The sequence below is a fragment of the Manis pentadactyla genome, chromosome 16 (assembly GCF_030020395.1).
Source record: "Manis pentadactyla isolate mManPen7 chromosome 16, mManPen7.hap1, whole genome shotgun sequence".
Taxonomy (NCBI): Eukaryota; Metazoa; Chordata; class Mammalia; order Pholidota; family Manidae; genus Manis; species Manis pentadactyla.
In genome coordinates, this window is record NC_080034.1 from 36,512,022 (window position 1) to 36,534,828 (window position 22,807).

Here is a 22,807-nt window from a genome sequence, read left to right on the forward strand (position 1 = left end):
TTTTGGGTTTTGATTTCTTACTTTTGACATGTTTGCAGATCTGTTTAATTAATTCACTTTTCCACATTGTTCTGCAGAGAACATAAGGCAGCTTATAAGGAGTATACATTGAATTCAAAAACTTGGATGACAAGAAGATGTACCTGAAGAAATGTCAGGGGCACTGACATGCTGATCATAGAGCCTAAATAGTTGCAGTATTTAAGGAAACCCCAAATAGATTCTTCACCCTAAAAATCCAGAATATTAGTAAGTGAAACACAATGCTTTTAATGTGAATAAGGTTGCCCCAAATCATTCAGATAGATATTAACTAGTATGTTTTAATTATAATTATTCACTGGGCATGTGTGAGGTTTTCTTCTAATATGACCTAGTCGTAGATGTCTTTGTTGACTGGACATAAACCACCACCCCGCTCTAGTTCTCTGGCTATAAAGATGGGACTCTTCATTATTTTTGAACAAAGAAAACACATGGTTTCTTTGACACTTCCTAGATCAAATTACAGTTTTAATCTTTTATATCACTATCAGTTTGCCTAATTGTACTTACCTAATTCTTTAGTCTTTGCCATCTGTCCAAATAGTGACAGCTGGGAAATGGAGCTGATCTAGTCTTTTCTAGGAGAGTTCACTTGCTATCTCTTGGTTATACACAGTGTAACGTCTTTACTTCCTCCTTGATTTTTTTTTCAAAGTCAACTAAATAAAGAGTACATATAGGTTGATATGTGGCTATTCTTTTTTTTTTAATTAAAGTATCATTGATACACAGTCTTATGAAGGTTTCACATGAACAACATTGTGGTTTCAACATTCACCCATATTATCAAGTCACCCCCCAACCCCATTGCAGTCACTGTCCATCAGCATAGTAAGATGCTACAGAGTCACTACTTGTCTTCTCCATGCTACACTGCCTTCCCTGTGACCCCCTACATTATGTGGGCTAATCATGATGCCCCGCAATCCCCTTCTCTCTCCCTCTCCACCCCCTTCTCCTTGAGAACCGCTAGTCTGTTCTTGGAGTCTGTGAGTCTGCTGCTGTTTGTTCTTTAAGTTTTGCTTTGTTATACTCCATAAATGAGGGAAATCATCTGGTACTTGTCTTTCTCCACCTGGCTTATTTCACTGGGCCTATGTTCCTCCAGGAACCCTGAGGAACAACATGTTACAAGAACACATGTCCTTCCGCACTGTCCTGGCCCCCACATTCCTGAGACTTCTTTTCTGATTTCAGTTCCACCCTCTTTCTCCACAGCGCCTGAACTTCAGTGCCTGCCTCAGGGTATTACCTTATTTGGTTTTCAGACCCACAAAAAGGTCTGGAGAGGGACCCAGGCCAGAATGCAAGGATTGCTTGTGCAGAGAGGGGGTTGAGAAATCTTTCTTTTACTGATCCTGGCTTATGCTCTTGAAATGACAAATACAGGGGTATAAGTTGGGCCTCAAAAGCCACTACAAAAAGCAACTAAAGAGGGCAGAATGGAGGTGTCCAAATATCAATTTTTAGTGTGTGTTTAATTCTGTGTTTTGAAAGAGATTTGTCTTTACTTCACTGTCTTTCTTTCCTGAGTTTCTAGAGTTTACACACTCATCTCTAGTTCATAGCCAAGGAACTCAGGCCCAGAAAGTATAAAATATTTTAAAGTAGCTGTAGCTGGTGACATCGTGGTCATAATTTAGCATATGCTTATGTGGAGCACTAAACAACCTTTTAAACTGGGTTCAGAGAGTCTCTCTTCTCTCTCTCCCTCTCTTATTTAATCCTTGAAACTCTCTGAGGTAGATGTTTTTATTATCTCCATTTTATGGATGAAAAACTGAGGCACAAGAGGTTAAGTCACTTGCCCAAAGTCCCAGAGCTCAGAAGTACCAGAGCCAGGTTTGACCCTGGCAGTCACCATACTAATCACACCTCCATCCAGCTTCTGAGACCCCAGGTGTCTGGAGTCCTTATCCTACCCAACCTATTGCATTTGAGCCTATTGATACCCTTCCTCTGGCATCTTTGTCCTCTCCCTCCCAGTTTTGCAAGTTCCCAACTCTCTGGGTCCTGACTCTCAGTGCCCTTCAGACTGCTCCTTCCTCTACCGCCTGCTAGTGCAGGGAGCCCCCAGGTTCCTTCCTGGACTCTTCCGCCTTTCTCTGTGTCTCTCTCCATGAGCGACTTCATCTGCTCTTGGGACCTAGGTTCTTTGCTTTATCTTTGGCCAGGTGCTTATACCATCATGTTTGAACCATACCTCCAAATACAGTATACCTTGTGTCCTTGCACTTGGCAGACATGTTTTTAACAAGTTGAAGGTTTGTGGCAACCCTGTGTCAGACAAGCCTACTGGTGTCATTTTTTTCCAATAGTATTTGCTTGCTTTGTGTCTCTGGGTCACATTTTGATAATTCTCACAATATCTCAAATGTTTTCATTATTATTATAATTGTTATGGTGATCTATGATCAGTGATTATGACTCCCTGAAAGCTCAGCTGATGGTTAGTTAACATTTTTTAGCAATAAAGTACTTTTTACTTAAGGTATGTACATTGTTTTTTTAGACATAATGTTACTGCATGATTTGCTGAAAGCTCAGAGGATGGTCAGCATTTTTTAGCAACAAAGTATTTTTAAATTAAGGCATATACAGTTATTTAGATGTAATGCTATTGCACCCTTAGTAGACCACAGTGTAGTATAAACATAGCTTTTGCATGCACTGGGAAACCCAAAAGTTCAGCTGACTTGCTTTATTGCGACATTTGCTTTATTGAGGTGGTCTGGCCCCGAACCTGCAATATCTTCAAGGCATGCCTGAACACATGCTTCTTTCTTATGTCCCCAACATACTTCAGTCAATTTACTATCTTTCCATCCTGTGCCCCACATCTGAGTCTCACTGCTTCCAGGTCACTCTTGACTGACCATGAGCCTCTTGGCCTTCATACCTGCCTCTGCCTACCACCTAGTCATCTGTCTTTCTTTTATAGAAACAAGCCTTGTGCCTGCATTCAGTCTCCTTCTCCTGGAATGCCCTAGCCTGGGTTTTTCAAACTTTTGATGCTACTAGTATGAAGTACATGTGGCATCAGAACCATCAGTACCCAAAAGCACATGACCCAAAGGTAGGCAGCATCTAGGCTGTCTCAACAATTGTTGGAACCACTGAAATCACCATGTTCATGTTCAAGTTAGAATATAGATGCCAGAGCACAGCAGTTAGAATTCCAATCCAGTTTGTAACCACACCCAGGGGAGTTATTCAAAATATTCAACCATAGTTCAGCCTGGACCCTAGCTAATCAAGAGTCATGCATGAGAGGGTGGCCAGAGAAGAGACTGGGACTCAGAGTAGGTAGGTATAGAAGATAGGCACTGGGGTGGGGGCGTGAGTTCTCAGAACAGGAGCTATTTACCAACAAACACAGAGGTAACTGACTATTTTAACAACTGCTACCTCTGTTCCAGAGCCTTCCAGCTGAACATTTGTCCTGTCTACCATTTAGCTTCTGTATGTCTTACTGATTCCGCCTCTAAACTCACTTTCAGATTCCTGACTTTTCTGCCACTTTGCTGCTTTCCGCCCTATCTTTGTTTGGAAAGAACCCAGGACGTCACCTTTAATTAGTTCTAATTTCTGAAAGAAAAGCAGTCTGCTCAGAAGTCAATGAAGTGGGCTTTCATGGCAAAGGAATGTATTTCAGGGCTGGGCCACACTGTTCAACTTCTGCCTCACACCAGAGCTGGGGAGAGCAGCCCTACAGCCTGTGAGACACTAGGTAATGACCTTGCTGCAAATGAGGGAGTTAATGAGGGGGAGAGGAGATGTTTCTCAATAGGCCCAGACCAGGTTACCAGGAAGCAGGCGCCCAGTACAGGCACACTATCTTCAAAGTACCTTGGCAACTGAGGCCTGTAATTTTAGAAGCAAATTCTTGTCAGGATTCTTGATTGTTGGCTGAAATTTAGACCTTGAGCTACTTCTTCAAGCTCTTTTGAATCTCACTGTCATACTGTTCAAATTGCAGAATGGGAAAACAAGAATGACCTACTTGAATCAAAAACGTGTGAGGATTAAAACAACTTTGTTGTCAATTAAAGGGAAAAATGTAAGCATTTAACCTCCTTCTAGTGGGAACTATATTTGGGCTTAACTACATAATCTTAGTTGATAAGAGAAAGCTCCATTTTACTGAAGAATGCCTGCTAATTAATGTAGAAATTATATTAGAATATAAAATTTTGTAAGTTCTAATGAAATTGATTCAATATTTAACTGGTGTTAAAACTATTAGGTGACCTGCTTATATAGAATGGCTAAAATTAAACAGTCTGACCATACTAAATATTGGTAAGGATATGGCAGAATTGAACTCTCATACAATGCTGGTGGGAATGTAAAATGTACAACCGCTTTAGGAAAATGGCTTGGCAACTTCTTAAAAAGTTAAACATGTACCCACCATATGATTCAGCCATTTCTCTCCTAGATATTTACCTAAAATAAATGAAAGCATATGTCCATACAAAGACGTATACATGTCCATAGCAGCTTTCTTTGTAACAGCCTGAATTTTGAAGATATTAAGAGTGCCACTCAGTAGGTCCCCTCAGCCATCTCAACAAAAGAAAATGTAAAGACGGGTTTACTAGGAAAGAGAAGTAGAGGAGCCTCTTGTTTACTGGAGTGAATCCCTGTCACATGCACTGGGGACACACAGGGCTCTTGAGAATTTTGTACTACAAGAAACATTCACAGCTTGGACTGAAAGGAACAGAAAAGATTAAATGAAGGAAGTCTGTTGGACCTCCAAAATTCTACAGACAGGAAGCAGGCTGATAAAACTCCTCAGCTATAAACATGGGTATCTTTCATGAAAAAGGAAGTATTATTCAGAGGACAGAGCCTCAAACCCAGAGAACAGAGCTGAGAGACATAGAGGACTGTTCCCAGGCCTTAAAACCTAATGGAGTTTACCTAGCTGGATTTTGAAATTTCTTGGGACCAGTGGTTCCTTTTTTGCTTTTTGAATAGGAATATGTATAACTGTTATGTTATGCCAGACCCACTATGTCTTTTTGGAGAAGAAAGCTTATTTTCCAGTTTCATAGGTCCACAGATAGAGAAGAATTTTGCCCCCAGATGGATTATATCTGGAACCATACCCATCTTTAATTGAGATGATTTCAATGAGATTTAGATAAGGTTTTAGACTTGATGCTCTAATGGGTTGTGATTTGGGGGAACCTTGGAATGGAGTGAATGTATTTGGCATGTGAGATGGTCATAAATCTTTGAGGATCACATTGCAATTGTGGTAGGCAGAATAGTGGTCCCCCAAATATGTCCATATCCTAATTCCTAGAGCTGTAAACATGTATGTTACATGGCAAAATGGGATTAAGGTAACAGATGGAATTAAGGCTGCAAATTAGATGACCTTAAAATGGGGAGGTTGTCCTGGGTTATCTCGGTGGGCCCTATATAATCACAAGGGTCCTTAAAAGTGGGAGAGAGAGTCAGAAAGAGATTACTAGGAAGAATGGACAAAGAAATGCTATGATGTTGGCTTTAAGATAGGCAAAGGGGGACCATGAGGCAAGGAATGTGGGCAGCCCCAGGAGCTGGAAAAAATAAAGAAATGGATTCTCCCCTAAAGCTTCCACATAGGAATACAGCCCTGCTAATGCCTTGATTTAATCCCAGTGAGCCCATGTTGAATTTCTAACCTATAAAACTGTAAGATAATAAATTTTGTGTGGTTTTAAGCCACTAAGTTTATGATAATTTGTTACAATAGCAATAGAAAATTGACACAGTAACCTTTAAAAATGTGCCATTTATTATTGTATGTCAATTATACTTAAATAAAGCTCTTAAAACTAGTGAACTGAACACACAAATAGTGCCAACCACACTGGTTCACATTTAGTCTCAAATTGGGAGTGGGGTGGGTATAACTATATATTGCAAAAATCAGACAGTCTTTTCCCTAAGACTAGTTGAACCTTAGCATCAGTAATGGGTCTAGACATTGTCTTCTGATGATGTAGTATGAACACATAACACTCCTTAAACTGTAGTCTATCCAAATGTTTAAATTGAGTCTCTCACACTCCTAGATGTAACTTTTAATTTACAGTAAATGCAGGGTACAGGATAAACACTGGCACAAGGAAGTAGACAGACAAATCAGAAAGTGGAACATTCTGCAGGATAGTTGGCCTAGTTTCTCTGAAAGTCAGTGTCATGGCAAAAGTATTAGAAGACACTAAGGGCCATAAGCACCAGATCAGTGAACAGTCCTTTCTGAACCAATACTGGTTTCGAGAAATTTGCTAAGAAGGATATTTTGGAGGAAATTTGCATATGATCTGGACATAGATAAAATCAAAGTTTACAAGTGTGAAAAAAGAAGAGATTGTTGGTTGACGAAAAAAGTTTATAAAATAATGTGAAAGATCTGATTTTATCTGAGTTTGAAAGTATGAGTATAGAAAAAGATCCAGATTGATATTCACTAAGATGTTAACAAGTAATCTCTGGTAGTGGGATGGTAATATTTTTGTATTTTTGCATACTGGCATTTTCTAACTTTCTACCCTGCACATGCATGATTTTTAAATAATAAAACATTTAAAAAAGAATATTAGGATTATACGTGATGACAAACACAAATAAGGCATTTGGACTACATTAAGCACACCTATGGCTACTCCACAGGGTCCAGCACTGTGGTAACTAACAATTCTGAGTCATCAGCAAGGTGTCCCTCATACTTCTGATTACTTTGTATTCATTCAGAGGTTTTTAAACCTTTTGGACAGTGACTCATAGGAAGAAATTTTACAGAGCAATGAAGCATACTCATATATACATACTTTCATATTATACACAATGGAAACAGAAGCTTTCAGAAAACAATTACCTACCCTGACTGTGTGCAATGCATTCTGATATCTTCTGTTAGATTGTATTCCAAATCTATTTTTTTTAATGCTAGTTAACCCATTAAATGGATCTCATGACCCACTAATGGGTCTTGACCTGCAGTTTGAAAACCCTTTTAATTCACTTAATACACACAGACATGCACAAACTCTTTAAGAAGTAGAAACCGTTACTGTATCCATCTTTCAGAAGTGGAAATTCCGGCACAGAGAGGTGAAATAACTTGCCTAAACACACAGAGCTAAGGATGAAGTGGGAGAACCAGGATTCTAACCTGGGAGCCAGCTCTAAGCGTATCCTTCAAACCACCCCCTCACAGGGCCTCCCTCATTCCCCCAGCCCATGGTGATAAATGAGCACCTGCTGATACACATTTCTGCTTCTCAAAGGAGTGATCCAAGTAGGATTGGGACAGAGTGCTCTGTTAAGTTTACTGGAGTGTTCAAGGTTACAGCAGATTTAGGGAGTATCAGCTGTATTTTTTGACTCTTGTATTTCATGAAGGACATAGTTCTGTGCGAAGAGGATAAACTTCCAAGTCAAACAATCCTGGGTTCAAATACTGGCTCCCCACCAGGGACAGATCCAGATTTTGTGGGGACTGAAGGTTCTGTAAGTTTGAAAGCTCCTCCTTGAGGAGAAGAATAAAAGCTTATGGATACAGAGTTAGGTGCAGGGCCTTGAAAGGTGTCCTTGTAGGACAGGGCCTTGTGGCTTCAGCTTCCTTGGCTTCATTGGCTTCCCGTTCAATCTGCCTGTCTGCCTTTCATTAATCCTTTTGTTTCTGACTCTCAGCTTTCTCACCTCTGGAATAGGGATAACAATCAATGCCTGTTTCTCATGGATGCCAGAAGATCAAATTCAAAGAACCTAGCTGAAGGACCAAAGGGCCTAGTACAACATTCACTGAGTAGGTACCTAATAACTGATTGTAAGTAATAATAATAATGACGACGATAAAAGAACAAAAACAAAAACAGGACTTCCGTAAGAAGTGCCTTTTTTAAGTCGGATTTTGAATGAAAACATGATGTGGCAAAAAATTATTCTTTCAGTTCATGTAAGCCGCAGCTCTACAACCTCAGTTCTCCCTGGAGTCCAATTATTTTGGTTTCTCCAAAGCTGTCTCTCAAGACAAAGAGAAGTCTAAGTGAGAATAAGAAAACAGAGCGTCCAACAACAAAAGCAGGTTGAGAGAGCATCACGGGAAAAAGTCATCTTTACCGCTCCCCAAGGGCCAAATTCCCACCATGCCGATGTCAAGAAGAAAAGCCATTTAACCATTTTAAGTCTTTCTCAGTCAGCTAAAGGTGGGCAGATTTCAAAGTGCATTTTGGCATTTTGGTGTTGAGAGAGAAGGCAGCTGGACAGACTCGGTCCTGTCAGTGTCAAGCTTCAGTCACCTGCAGGCAGATGCTTTGTGCTTGTTGTCTGCTGTGTCCCGGGCAGCCACCAGAAAGCAAGAGGCCTCTGGAGTCAGCCTCGTGCCCCCTGGGGAACCAGTATTTTCAGGAAAGGTCATTTTGCCTTCCACTTGTCTCTGCCATTTTCCTCCCAGGGTTTGAGATTCTAAAAAAAGAAAGAAGTATGTTAACACAGAATTACATGAAAATACAAGGGTATGTCTCTTTCAAATGTGTAGCTTCTATTGGTTGTCAGTGGGTTTTCTGTTTGGGGTGACTGTGTTGTTTCATTTAGGCAATCAGCAATAAGTGGGGCTGTGTGGGAAGAGAAAGGCCAAAAGATGGTATGAGGTAATTAGATTAACTGGGTAATTAAGGGGAGCTACGTGGGTGATTATTTCTTGCTAGCTATATTTAGGCAGAAGTACTTGTTTTATTTTTCTTAATATTTACAAATGACTCATACCTTTTGCAATTCAACAATCACAAGATCCTCACATTTCCCCCCAGAAATTCCTCTGTGTAATGCTGAAGACGATATAGCCCTTTTTTTCCTCCTCTCCGGCAAAATGATTGTTTTCCTTCTGCCATACCTCTTTCTCTGCTGAGGACATCAGCAGTTCTGGAGTAATCTATTGTCTCCAAATACGCATGTGCCTGGATTCTCAATATCCACAGTACCGTGCCAGGAGGCTACTATGAATATTAACTGATGGCTTTTGTCCCCCGGATTTTCTTTTCTCCATGGCCTTTTCCCTCACTGGGTGAACTAAATCTTTGTTGTCTCTGCTCAGGGAGGGGTGGACCCAGCTGAAAAAGGAAGGAGTCTTTTCCTGGCTTTGGAGCCCCGACACTGTGAGAAACAGAAAAGACTCACGTGCAAAGAGAACACTCACAGTTCGTGAGAGTCTGCTTTGCCTCTAGGTGAGCTCAGGGTCCCCAGACAGAAGTGAAGGTGGCTGGAGACCTCAGAAGTGGGTAATACACAGGCCCTGTGCTGTGCTGCCATAACTGAACCAGGCTTTCTGGGGTGGAAGTTAGGAATGGGGACAAGAAGAATCCCTGATACCTGTTCTGGTGTCTTCACTGATTATTAGGAGAAATTTTATACCAAGAGGCTGTGTGTGGTCACTATTAGGCCACCCCTCAAGACTGCTGCCTTAATAATTTCCAGTGATCACTTTGGACGAAGTCTGGAAAAACGGGAAAACTTTAAATGTCTGAGGAGAATGAGAGGAGTGTGCAGATCCCTATAAAGTGGAATTCATGAGGCCTGTGAGCTCTTGGTACATTTCAGCTGGGCCAGTGTAACAGCTTATGTTCAGGAGCAGAAAGCTATCTTCCCCTGTATCTTGCTACCACAGAAGTCCCTGGAAACTAGATACAACTCCAGGGAAAACCTGGGTGTGTAGAATGACTCTAACATATCTAATTGTAATCTGTGATAATTACTATTCAGGCAAAGTTCAGGAAGCCGTGCAGACCGGTCTTTGGGGACAGGGAAGGGCGCCCTGGGCTGAGACTTGAAGGGTGAGTTAGAGATAACTAGGTTGTTTGTGAAGGTAGAAAGAAAATACAGTCCCTGGACTGCCAATTACCCTGTCAGCCACACAGAACCACTTATGAAATACTGTCATGAGAAAAACAACAAGGAGACAAGGAGAAGGGACTGGCCAATAGCAGCAAATGCTGCAGAGGTCAAGCAACAGGAGGACCATTGGATGAAAGAATAGGGAAGACACTGGTGTTGATTTTGTCAAGAATAGTTTCACCAGATGGTGGGAAGAAAGCAAAATTTCAGAAGGTTGAGATGTGGGAGGTGTAGAAGTAAATGTAGTAAACAGAGACAGCTCTTTTATGGCATTTGGCTGTGAAGGAATGGTGAAGGGCAGCAGTTGGAGCAGGGCCTGGGGTCAAAGGAAGAGGCTTTTAAATTGGGGAGCCTTTGGATATGCATAAATGTTGCTTGGAAGTAGCAAGTAGAGTGGGGAAGAGAGAATGGAGAGTGTGGGCACTCAGGAGCAAAGGACCCCCGAGGAACTAGGAAGTGTCACAAGCCAAGAAACTGGCCTAGACAGGAGGAGAAAAGGCTGAGAGTGGAGATGTCTGCAGGTTGGGGGATGGAGCTGATGGCTTCTGTGATGTGGGAAGGGATAGGATCTGCTAATTGGGGTGAATTGGTGGGTGGGAAGGGTTTATGGAATCAAAGAATCGAAGAAGGTAGAAAAGATCTGAAGTCGCTAGCAGAGTGGAAAAACTGTCTATTAGCAGAGTGGAAAAACTGTGTATTTCAGTACCTTTGTTTCTGTTTTGAGCTTTCATTCCTCTAGGTGGCAGATGCGTCATCTCAGTCAATTCAAGAGCCATGACAGGGAGGCAGTTGTATGATTGGGCCTGGAGCTCAGAGAAAGGACATGGTTTGAAAACATCAGTTTGGAGTTCAGCAGAACATAATTTGTCTCTGGAATCCCAGGAGTTCCGGACATGCCTTAGGGAGAGAGAAGAGGACAAAGAGACAAACTTGGGAAAACTCCATTTAAAGGCCCAAGGAAGAATCAGCAAAAGAGGCTCAGACGGTAGGAAGAAAAGCAAGAGAATGTCATGTCACAGAACTAAAGGAAGGGAATACTTTAACTAGGATTAGCATTAAGGTTATAAAATACCTGTGGGTGTCATGTCGTCGTTTTCTTTTTTTTTTTGCGGTTGGGGCACAGAGAAAACAATGAAAAAATATGATGATGATGATCATCATAATACCTACTATTTATTGATTACAAGGCCTGATTACACCATTCAACCTACCAATCAATCATATTAACTAATGTGCTGAACTCAGTGCTAAGGACAATATATCCTCTCATGGTGCTCGACAGGGCTTCTCAACCTCTCTCACTGTCATACATTAAAAAATGATAATATTTTTACATCCCCAGCAATAAAAGATGGCAAGGCTGCCTGGGCTCCTTTGGCTACACAGAGGGCTGGGAGATCAATATCTCGTCATCTCCTGCCTCTGGTCAAAGTTCTTCGTATTCCTACAGTGAGTATAACTACAGAGGAGTTTTATTGTTCCAAGGGCAGAGCTGGGGCCCACGCCAGGCAAGGACTGCTAGTAGTCACTAGGGAGTTAGTCAGAGTCCTGGAAAAGGAGGCACTTTCAAACGGTTGGTGTTTAAAAAAAATGCTGTGTTAGATTGTTCCAGTAATGAGAAGGGAGCGAGGTGGGAGAGAGAAAGGAGAAAAGGTTATTCTAAAAATTAGGAAGATTAAGCTTTGAGGATCTTGAAGTATCTGAGATTCAACCTTAAGCTTTAGGAGGTGAAAACACTTGTGAGTTTCTGTTTGGCACAAGTCCCTCTGTAGGTGCCGATGCCTGCCCTGATTGTGCACTGTGCCCAAAAGGAAGCTCGCTGAGAGGATCTTATTCTCTACAACAGAGTGCAACTGAAAACAGGACTCAGGGATTAAATTAGATTTTCAGTGGAATAATGGAATTCAGTAGTAAAAAGAGCCCCTTCTTAGATTAATTCATTTTAGCATAGCCATCATTGAAAAATTACTTAACCCTTAAAAAAAAGAACAAGGCAGTTCTCTTTGTCCTGACATGGGAGGATTTCCAATATATCTTTTTTTCCAGTGAAAAGTACAAGGTGCAAAACAGTGCATTTGGAAGTGCTGTTTTCAGAAAAGGATATACATGGATATGTTTGCATAAGCAAAGAAAATGGAAGGATAAACAAGAACAAAGGTGGTCTGTAGGGAGGAGAGCTTGGTGACCAGGAATCAAGGTGGAACATTTTCATTGTATACTCTTGAATTTTGTACCAAATATAAGTATTACTTATTTAATAAATAAATATATGTAAATACATAAAAGATGCCTTTGATGAATCATTTTGCAAGGTTCATTTGTAATACAAACAGTCACTCCCTAATTTGCTTTGGAAATGTTGACATTTGTGTACTGGATTTTCTTAAAGCATGAAATACCAGAGTATGCAAGCCACACCCTGAGTGTTCTAAATTTGAGGTCACTGACAAAACCAGCCATGCAAGTGTGACTTTCCAAAGGCCAAACATTGTCAAGAGAGGCAGAGTAAGTAGCAGGGGGCTTAATGCATTCCTAGCATCTGAGATGTCAGAGAGACAGGATCTTGGAGTTGTTACAATCCCCTTTCTTTATAAATGAGGAAACTAAAGCCTAAAGGGGAAAATACTTACCTAATAAAGAGGTCATGGCATTTTGTGTAAATAAATGAGAAAAGTAATCATCTATATCCATGTTTGCATAAAAAACTCTGGAAGGATACATAAAACACTAATATCAATGGCTTCCTGTGGAGAGGAAAGGTGAGAAGTCAGAGGGTTGGAGACAGAGGCAGGAATGAGATTTTCACTTTGAACCTTTCATAAACCTTGATCTATTTTTGAGCAATACAAACCTATTTAAAAACGTTATAAAGAGAGATGGACCATGGCATATGACTAACACTCCAGTTTTCAAGGAAGACACTGAGGCTATGGGCTCAGAGAGAAATGGAGAATCTCGTGTTGAAACCACATGTCAACTCTGTTGCTTCAAATGTTGGTGACAACCTGAATTATTTTGTCATATTGAGATTTGTTTGAGATAACATGGGCCATCAGCTGGGCTTAGGTCTCATTTTTGATTATAGGCAGATTTATCAAAATTGTGCAGTTAACAGCTCATTGCTAGTCTATGGATTCAGTCATAAGGAGAGGTGCCACAGGGCAAGAGAAAGATAAGTGGACAGGAAAGATCAGTGATTCTAACCATGCTTTGCATTTTAATTCACCTATGACTTTGGGCAACCTAATTCCTCTCTTTAGGGCAGTTTCACATCTGTAAATTGTAGGGATTAGAGGAAGTGATCTCTAGTTTCCTTTTAGCTCTGATATTGGATTCCAAAGCACTTGTCAGCAATTTAGAACTAAAGGAATTTAAAAGACCATTTTTCAAAGCCAGGAGATGGTAATGGGCTGTTGGGTCTCTTTGCTCACTGATGTGAAGCTATGCAAGAGCTAGCAAGTCCCTCTTTCTGATGGTGACTGTCTAGATCTGTGTTTCTCAGAGCACTAGTTTAGGGAAATGTTAATCAGTACTCCATGAAACATAGTCATAAATATGGGCAATCCTGTATAATAAATGTTCCTGATAGAGAGTTACAATGCTATTAAAGGTCTTGAAAAGTTCTGCAGTAAAGAAACTCACATTATTTTACTTAATCGAAACATTTTCCAAATTTACGGATATGGATCACTCTGGTGCATCCTATTACGTCTATTTGGAATAAATGGGATTTACATGCCTCCATTTTTAGGAAATTGATGAGATCAGCTACCAGTTTGCAGTTGGGACAGTCCTAGGGCCTCTGGAAACATGGGAAGACTTACCACATTCCTAAAGGGAGCCTGAGAATCTTGTGATTCATGCAGCTCTCCACCCCACCAGTTGAACGAAAACTTTCAAAAGTGCGAGCCTCAGCAACTCCCTCATATTACAGGAAGGTTCCTAAGCACAATGAGGTCAGTGGACATCATACCACTTTCACTTCTGGCTTCCAGATTTATTTTTCCTTTGAGGAACTTGTTTTTGTCACTCTTTCTGTTCAGCATTATAGTCCTCTTTCTCTTCATATTCTGTAAGCCTTTTATAATTTCCTCCCTGTTGATATTTTCATTCCCAAATAGGTAGGTGGGAAAAGTTTATGCATTATCTAGGTATGAACCTGCCACACTTCACATCCTTCATTAGTTTTGAGATTTTTCACCCCAGTTCCCCCAAGAAACATCGATTCATCATCACACACACACACAACACAGTCATATGGAAAAAATTAATTTAAAATCTGTATTTCTTAAGACTTCTCGATTTTTTTTGGCCCCATCATTAAGCATTCAGTTTAAAGAAAATAAAAATGTCTAAACAGGCAAAATCATATGATCAAAGCTATCAGCGTACTGTGCGTTGGCATATCTGAAACCAAAAAACAACATAAAAAGTTACTTTTGTATTTAGTGCTTTCTCTATTTTGAGGTTTTCAGGTTTGTAGCCTAAGCATTGGGATAAAAATGACAAGACAGCTGTTGCAGGTCCAGTTAATGATACTAATGCTTCCCTGAAGGACTGAAGCTGCAATACATTTTCTTCTCCAGGGCAGGTGTGGTTATTGGCAGTTACCACACAATATATGCTGTCTGAGCTCAGCACTATCCTTCCTGCTTTCTCAGAACAGTGGGAAAGCAATGGAGATGAGAAGGCATCTGAATGGGAGTGGAGGAGGTCCCCAGTGGCATCTCCTTTGTCTCCCTAAGCACATTTCCATGATGAGTTGTCTTAATTCACCTGGGAAGTATTTACTGAACTCTATAGTTGATACTTAAAGGGAAGGCCATGAAATTAAGTGGGAGAGGGGCACTGAAAACCAAACCAAACCACAGGAGGAGAGAGGTTACTAGGAGAATGGAAGGTGTTATTGTTAATTTTATGTGTCAACGTGGCTAGTCTATGGTGCCCAGTTTGGTCAAACACTAGTCTGGATGTTACCTCTGAAGATGTATTTTAGATATGATTAACATTTACACTCACTTGACTTTTAGTTAAGTAGATTACCCTCCATAATGTGGGTAGGTCTCATCTGATCAGTTAAAGACCTTACAGACAAAGGCTAAGGTGTCCCAAGGAAGAAGGTGTCATCCTCAAGATGACAACATAGGAATCCTGCCTGAGTTTCCAGCTTGCTTGCCGATCCTGTGCATTTCAGACTCAAGACTGCAACATCAACTCTCTCCTGAGTTGCCAGCCTGTGAGCCTGCCCTACAGATCTAGGACTTGCCAGCCCCCACAATCATGTGAGGCAGTTCCTTAAAACTCTTTTTTTCTCTATACTATTGCTTCTGTTTCTCTGGAGAACCCTAATACAGAGGGCTCCAGGAAAGAGGATCCTAGAGAAAAAAATGGAGATAGACTAAGTGTAAATTTGACCATAATCTGAGAAAAGTTTTCCAGTTTTGGCAGAGAGCTTGCAGATAAATAAGATGTTTTGAAGCAACACTGCATAAGGGAAAAAATTGAGGCAATTGTTAACTCCAGGGAAAACAAAAAGTGGTATAAGAAAACAAGGTAATTATTCTGCCCTCCTTGGCTCAGTTGTAAATATCGAATATTGATTTAAAGAGAATGGGGTGGTGGGAGAAGTTAGGTGGAAGTTGTGGCATAAGTGAGTTAAATCCTTGTCTTCATTGAAAAAATTAAAAAGTAATATAAAACTGAAAATTTAAGAAATAGCAATGTTATTTAGAAGAAACAACTGAAAGTGTTGAAACCAGCTGCGTCTGTTGTGTGAATCCTGTGGGAGTGGGTGGGACAAGGAACTGCTGTTTATCATTTTAAGTCTAGTAGATTGTTTGGTCTTTTTCAAACATGTATTACTTTGATACAAATAAAAACTAAATAGTTATGCGGGAATGTACAGAAAAGTATAAAGAAGAAAATAATAACCAGTCATAATTCTTCCACTCAGAGAAAGCAGCTATGCACATTTTAGAGGAAAAGGTTTATTAAAAGAACTGGTTGAGATTAAATTGCCAGAGACTGAGGATGTAAGAATATCACAATTTCTATGATGTAACAATGAACTCATCTTGTACATTTCCTGTGCAAGTTCTGGAATCAGTCATTTCTCCAAGGAACCCTAACTCCTTTCACTGAGAAATGATATTACAAGACCACATCTGGGTACTAGGAGTGCTCTTTGCTGTTGGCTCCTTCTTTCTAGGCCAATTCAGTGAACAGTATTAGAAAAATATATTATTATTATTATTATTATTTTCAATATGTGTGGTACTTTATTTTTAACATTCTTTTTAAATCCAGGAACATTAGTCTCTGCTTTGGGAAAAATGCACTATTCTGTATATTACTAATTTTTAAAGATAAAATTCATCATATGTTTAACCAGTACGTCCCATTCAAATTCAGAACACAGAGCTTTTATTTATACTGTATAATGATGCTTTTTTAGTGTGCCACATGGTATAGAAAGAGAAACTAACTTGGACCTGCGCCCACTCCTCCAACACTGAAATACTCATTTTCCTAGTGCTATTTGTTGAATAATTCGCCGTTTTCTTAATTGACTTGCAGGACTGGCTATATAAAGTGCCAAGCCCTTTGCAAAATGAAAAGATAGGACTCCTTGTTCAAAACTTCTTAAAAGTTTTAATATGGTGACAGCAGAGCCTTTAACCAGTATGTCCTTTCTAAGAGCAGGGCCCTGAATGACCGCACAGGTCACACACTTGTGAAGCTGGCTCTGATGACTTGAGCACCATTATAGCAAATACCTATATAGGACTTGCTATCGGCAGGCTCAGTTCTGAATGCTTCATGTGTCACCTAAGTCCTTTTGTTCTTTCCACTTTGAGATGGGGAAACAGAGGCACAGAGTGGTTGACAACTTGTACAAGGTTACACAGCTAGTAAGTGGCAGAACCAGGGTTTGAACCCAGGTTGTTGGCCTTTCTAAATCCGTACTCTTTACCTCTATGCCATAGTGCTCCAAGAAGGTTTTTTTTTATCATGTACAAGGTTCTGTTTTGAGGATATGCAGTCTGTTCCTTGATTTGCTGACTCTTGCACCAGCAAGTTGTTTTTAATTATTGAAACGTTGTATGATTTAATATTGATAGGTTATGCCCTCATTTTTTTTTCAGAGAGTTCTTAATTGATTTTGCCTATTTCTTCTTTCAGGTTAACTTGGAATAATTATTTTCAACTACCAAAAAAAAAAAAAAAAAACAAGCCCACAAAATAAAAGGATTATTGCTATTTTGACTGGGATTCCATTCAGACTATTACTGATTGGGAATGAATGGCATCTTTTCTTTTCATTTACGAACGTATGTCTCTCCATTTATTTAGGATTGTATATTTCTCTGAGGAGTTTTAATTTTTTTCATAGATCCCACACAATTCTTGTTAGGTCAGTGAGTAGATATTTTATAGTTATTTATGTAATTGTGAGTGTATTTTCTTTCTTTCTTTTAAGAATATGATAGGCAATTACTGATCTATATGGAAATTACTGATTTTCTTAAGAAGGCAGCTACTAGATTTTGGACACCTATTATGTACCAGACATTTATTATTTTTTGAATAAGATAAAGCCTATAATGAAAAACAATAGTCTTCTGCCGTATCACTCACCACTGTTGACTACACTCCTAGAGGCCACCACTTCCATTCCATTTACCTATTTCTTCTGGTAAATAATATGCATTTATAAACTATTTCTTGTTTTTTTCAGATCCATATAATTATTTATTGACTTTCAACTATGTAATATGACAGTGTAGCTCTCTTTCAACTCCTCCTTGAGCTACACAGAAACATACACATGAAATATTTATATGCAAATAGATACACACTCCTCTCCTTTTCCATCATCCCAGGAGAGTGGTAATGGTTGTTAGTTCACTAAATATTGTGCTTCCATTGTTGTAGTGATGTAAGTATTATTCACCATTCCTTTTCTTTAAAACATGATTTTTTCCTAGAATTAATAATTATCTAATTTTTAAAGTTTGCTAATTATTATTATTATTATTATATTTACTGCTTCTTTTACTTAGGCATCTCTAAACTGTCTAAAAGAAGTGTAAAATCTCCTTTGAGTATGTTTGAACACATCATGTCATTTATCACCTGCATATTTTTCTTGAAGATCTCTCTCCTGGAACCCTTCAGAACCCTCCAGAACTAGACTAGCTGATTCTAGGCCACTGTAGATGTGTTATCCTGGAGCTTTCCTTCACTCTCATTTTGTGGTTTTTCCTTGTCTCTCATGAATTAGACCATCTATTTTCTGGATACCATATATTTCTCTTTCTAAATTTACTCTCCTATTACGGAGGAGCACATTCTCCATTAGCTTTTCAAAAAAAAAGCATGGAAAGTACATTACTGTGTAAGTATGAAAATACTATTCTACTCTCACATTTGGTTGATAATTTCACTGGGTATAGAAGCATAGGTTTAAATAATTTCCCTTCAGAATTTCGAAGGCATTCCTTAATTACCTTGGAGCTTTTCATGTTGCTGGTGAAAAGTCCAGGGTCACTTTGGTTTCCAGTCTTTAGCATGTGATATGCTCTTCTCTCTGAAAACTTCTGGATATTCTCTTTACTTCTGGGATTACAAAATTTCTCAGTGTTATGCCTTGGACAATTCTTTTTGCTTTTGGTGGTATATTTTAATCTAGAAATTTGTGTTTTCGGGTTCTAGAAGTTTGTATTATTAATTTCTAAAATAATTTCTCCTCTCTCTCTGGATCTCTTTTCTTTGGATATTCAGCCTCTTGGACTATATTTTTCTTAATCTTCTCTATTTTTCTTTTCTTTGTCTTCTTGCTCCAATATTTACAAGATTTCCTTAACTTTAACTTCCATTTTATTAAATTTCCAGATTTCCCTCCCTGGTTCTTTGAATATTCCTTTCTTAAACTACCCTATTCTTGTTTCATGAAACTTTCTTCTGTTCCCTACATTGTCTCTATTTCCTTTGACCTTATTTTTCTCGTTGTTTTGATCTCTGTATTCTATGTTAGAGGATTTCTTCAAGTAATCACACACCTTCCCTCAGCTGTGTCCAGTGTCCTGAGTTCATAGCTCTAGTCCAACCTCTCCTGAGAGAAAAACTCCATCTTCTGCTGTGGTAAAGAGTGGTAGGTGCAGGTTACATGGGAAGAATGTGTGACTTTGTGGTCCAAAAGGGTATTTATGTAGGTTTTTCAGTGATTCCTAGTTTTCACACTGCCTGCACTACCATAATCCCTTACACAGATACAATTCCTCAGCCTTTTGTAATTCTGTGGTGTGATTCAGCCTCTTTTTAATTTCTCTACCTCTATTCCCTAACCATGTCCATCACAGTCACTGAGATTTCATATTTCTCCAGATTTAGTCAGTCACCACTCATCCATCTACTTTTCAGCTTCTGAAACTTTATTGTATCTTTTATCTGCTGTGGTCTTCTCTTGAGTTTCCTTTGTCCTTGGGCTTTTATGCATTTCAAGTTATTTTTGGTGGGATTTCATGATAGGAGGGAAATTCACACATATTTAACTTAAGCTTTGTGTCATATTTAAATGAACCTGGGCAAAACCTAATTGATTTTTGATTCCTTAATAAAATCGCATTAGTTATAAGGGTTTTCAATTGATGCTTTGTTTTTCCTAGGTATACATTAATTCTGTATAAATAATGACAATTTAATATCCTCTATACAGTAGATATATCACTTTTTTCCTTTTATAACTTATTATGCTGGTCAGTTGTCGTCTATAAGATATGTTTCAAATGCTTAACACATACACTTATTGCACCCACACATTTACTATTGTGAATGTCTACAATGGCATATATATTCTGTCATTTTACTTAGTAGGCTTTACAAACAGCAAAAAAGCCCTGATTCTTAGTTCAAGGAGTTATTAGGAACATTATTGAGCAAAAGATAAACACTGTGCTCTTTTCTTAGACCCCTTTCTTATTTGGATTATACATGAAATCTCAATTTTCTGGTATCTTCCTAGTTTCTAACTGTAGTTTCACAAGGAGACCTACCATGACCGTGTTATTTAAAATGTAAAACACTCCCTTTCATCAAATCTCAATCCTACTACTTTTTCCATAGCACTAATCACCAGCTAACATATTATATAATTTAATCAAAACATTTTTCATGGATTTTGATCATCTTGTCCCCCTAGAATGCAAGCTCCATGAGAGCAAGGGTGTTTGTCTGTTTCATCACTGGATTTTCCTAGGTATTTAGAACAGTGCCTGACATAGAATAGGACCTTATAGTTACTGAGTGAATAAATACGTGTATGAATACTGCAGTGGCAGTTGGCAGTGCCCGACTTTTCTGTAGCTGGAAGTCCAGCCAATAGACAACTTTACTACCTGGTTTCTAGGAGTACATTCTAGTGTGTGAGTATGGAAGGGGCAGAGGATATTAAATACATAATAGATTAAACAGAATTTTAAGTACCAAAGAGGAAACAAAGCAGGGGAGGTGAGTTAAAAAGAAAAAAACATCGGTGGAAGAGAGGTTGAAGTTTTAGATATATAGAGGAGGTCAGGAAAAAGATGAATTTAGAGTGAAGACGAAGTAAATGAGGGTGTAGAACATTTGGATAGTTGGGGGAAGAACATTCCGGACTTAGGTAACGGTTGTACAAAGGCACTGAAGTAAGATCATGTCTGATATCTTCAAAGGGGAAGCAAGTGGTCTGGTGTGACTGGATCACAAAGGAGGGGGAAGAAGTAGAAAATCAGGCCACAGGGATACGTGGAAGGGAGGTGGCCAGATCATGTAAGGACTCAAAGATCATAAAAATGACTTTAGTTTTATCCAGAGTGAGGTGGAAATGCACAGAAGGGTTTGAAAAGATGAGTGACACTAACTGACTTCCGTTTAACAGGATCATTCTGGCTGCTGTGGTGAGAACAGACTACAAGGAGCAAGAGCAGAAATAGTGGCACCAGTTAGGAAGCTGCTGCCTTAATAATCTAGGTGAGAGAGACAGTGGCTTGGACCAGAGTGGCAGTAGTGAAGGTGGTAAAAACGATTGTATTACAAAAATATTTTGAAGGTAAAGTCAGTAGGATTTGCCAACAGACTGAGTGCAGGGTATGAAGGAAATAAGGAAATACAAGATAACGTCATGGTTTTTGGTATGAGAGACTGGAACAATGAAGTTTGCATTAACCAAGATGAGGAGGAAAGAGAGAAACAGGCTGAGGGAAAAGGTCAAGAATATGGTTTGGGACATGTTAGTCTGAGATGCCTCCTTGACATGTCAAGTACACAGCTGGACAATGAGTCTGGAGTTAAAGGGAGAAGTCCAGGCTGGGAATGTAAATATGAGAATCATAGCTTATTGATGGATTTTAACACCAAACCATTGGATATGATCAGCTATGGAGTGAATGCAGATAGAAAGGAAAGAAGTCCAGGGACTCATGCTAGGGTATCATCAAATATTTAGAGGGTAAGATGATCAAATGAATCGCCAACTAGTCTAAGAAGGAAAGATCATCAGCACAGGAAGAAAACTGGTGAATGTGGCGCTCTAGAAGCCACATGAAGAACCTTTTTCAAGGAAGGGGAGACAGCCAAATGTGTTAAATGCTGGTAACAGGGCATTTAAGATGACCATCGAGGAATGACCATTGAGGTTAGTAATACAGAATATTATAGGTTGAATTCTGTTCTCCCAAAAAGATATGTTATAGTCCTAACCCCAGTACCTCAGAATGTGACCTTATTAGAAATGGGGTCTTCACAGAGGTAATCAAGTTAAAATGAGGTCATTTGGGTAGACACTAATGCAGTCTGCTGGGATCCTTTTAAAAAGGGAGAAATTTGGACACAGACAAGCGTACTGGGAAGACACCATGTAAAGTTGGTATCATGCTGCCTCGACCCAAGGCACAAGCAGATGCTAGGAGAGAGGCCATCCCCAGTGCCTTTGAGGGACCACGCATGGCCCAGCTGACACCGTGACTCTGGAATCTAGTCTCTAGAACTAGAAGAGCATTTCTGTTGTTTAAGCTACCTAGTATGTGGTGCTTTGTCACTAGCAAACTAATATATGAAGGTTATTGGGGATCATAAGAAGGGAAGTTACAGTGGAATGATAAGGCTGTAATTAAAGTGGGATCCAGAGACATTAAAAGGGGAAAAATCGAACACAGTGTGTACAGTCAAGTTATTTAAGGAGTTTTCCTATAAAGCGAAGAAGAGAAATAGTGTGGAAGGTGCAGAAGGAAATGGCCGGAAATACTTTTTTTTTTAATGGTAGGAATAATAGGATGTCTGATGCTAATGAAAACGATTCATTAGAGAAGGAAAATTCCATCTTGCAGGAGAGTGGGGAGAATCTCTGGAGCTTTGCACTGGATTAGGCGAAAGAGGATGGGATCTGATGCCTAGATGGAGATTCTGCCTTTGGGTAGGAAGATGGGTCGTAAGAGCGGAAGAGAAAGTGGAGGGTATAAGCATGGATGCAAGGAGATGACAGTCCCAGCATATCCCCCATTTCACAGTGAAGAAGCAAAGTCATCAACTGCGAGTGAGGATATGGGAGGAGATGCGGGAAGTCAGCATGGAGGAGAAACTGAACGGCAGCCGGTGAGCGCTGGAGAGAGAAGAAACTGGTCACAGTATGTGATTTGCCTCTCTTTCATTTAGAGTTTTCTCATCTAAATTTATAACAGAGATTGGTCTAATAATTTTTTGGGGGTTTATGTGTCAAGTTCTGATGTCAATAAAAAGAGAGACAATAACAATAACGACAATTACTGAGCACCATCATGTAGGAGGCACTGGGTAAAGCATTTCTTCCAACGATGTCCTTTAATCCTCA

General features: G+C 39.5%; 1 protein-coding gene across 10 annotated transcripts in view; it reads left to right on the forward strand.

Moving 5' to 3' along the window:
- Window positions 1-22,807, forward strand: part of LOC118928364 (unconventional myosin-VI-like) — a 72,448-nt gene that overhangs the window by 48,249 nt on the left and 1,392 nt on the right. For 4 of the 10 annotated variants that reach the window (XR_008994391.1, XR_008994389.1, XR_008994390.1 and 1 more), the window contains one exon: window positions 78-730. The exons of 1 other annotated variant lie outside the window; for it this stretch is intronic. Coding sequence is in view for 3 of the 9 variants with exons in the window: in XM_036917453.2 (XP_036773348.2) it covers window positions 11,285-11,391; window positions 22,488-22,490 (110 nt within the window). In the remaining 6 variants the exon portion in view is untranslated. Of the gene's footprint in view, window positions 1-77; window positions 731-11,284; window positions 11,392-11,988; window positions 16,173-22,487; window positions 22,805-22,807 lie in introns of those variants that run through there. 5 more of the 10 variants (XR_008994394.1, XR_005031203.2, XM_036917453.2 and 2 more) reach the window with 5 other exon arrangements.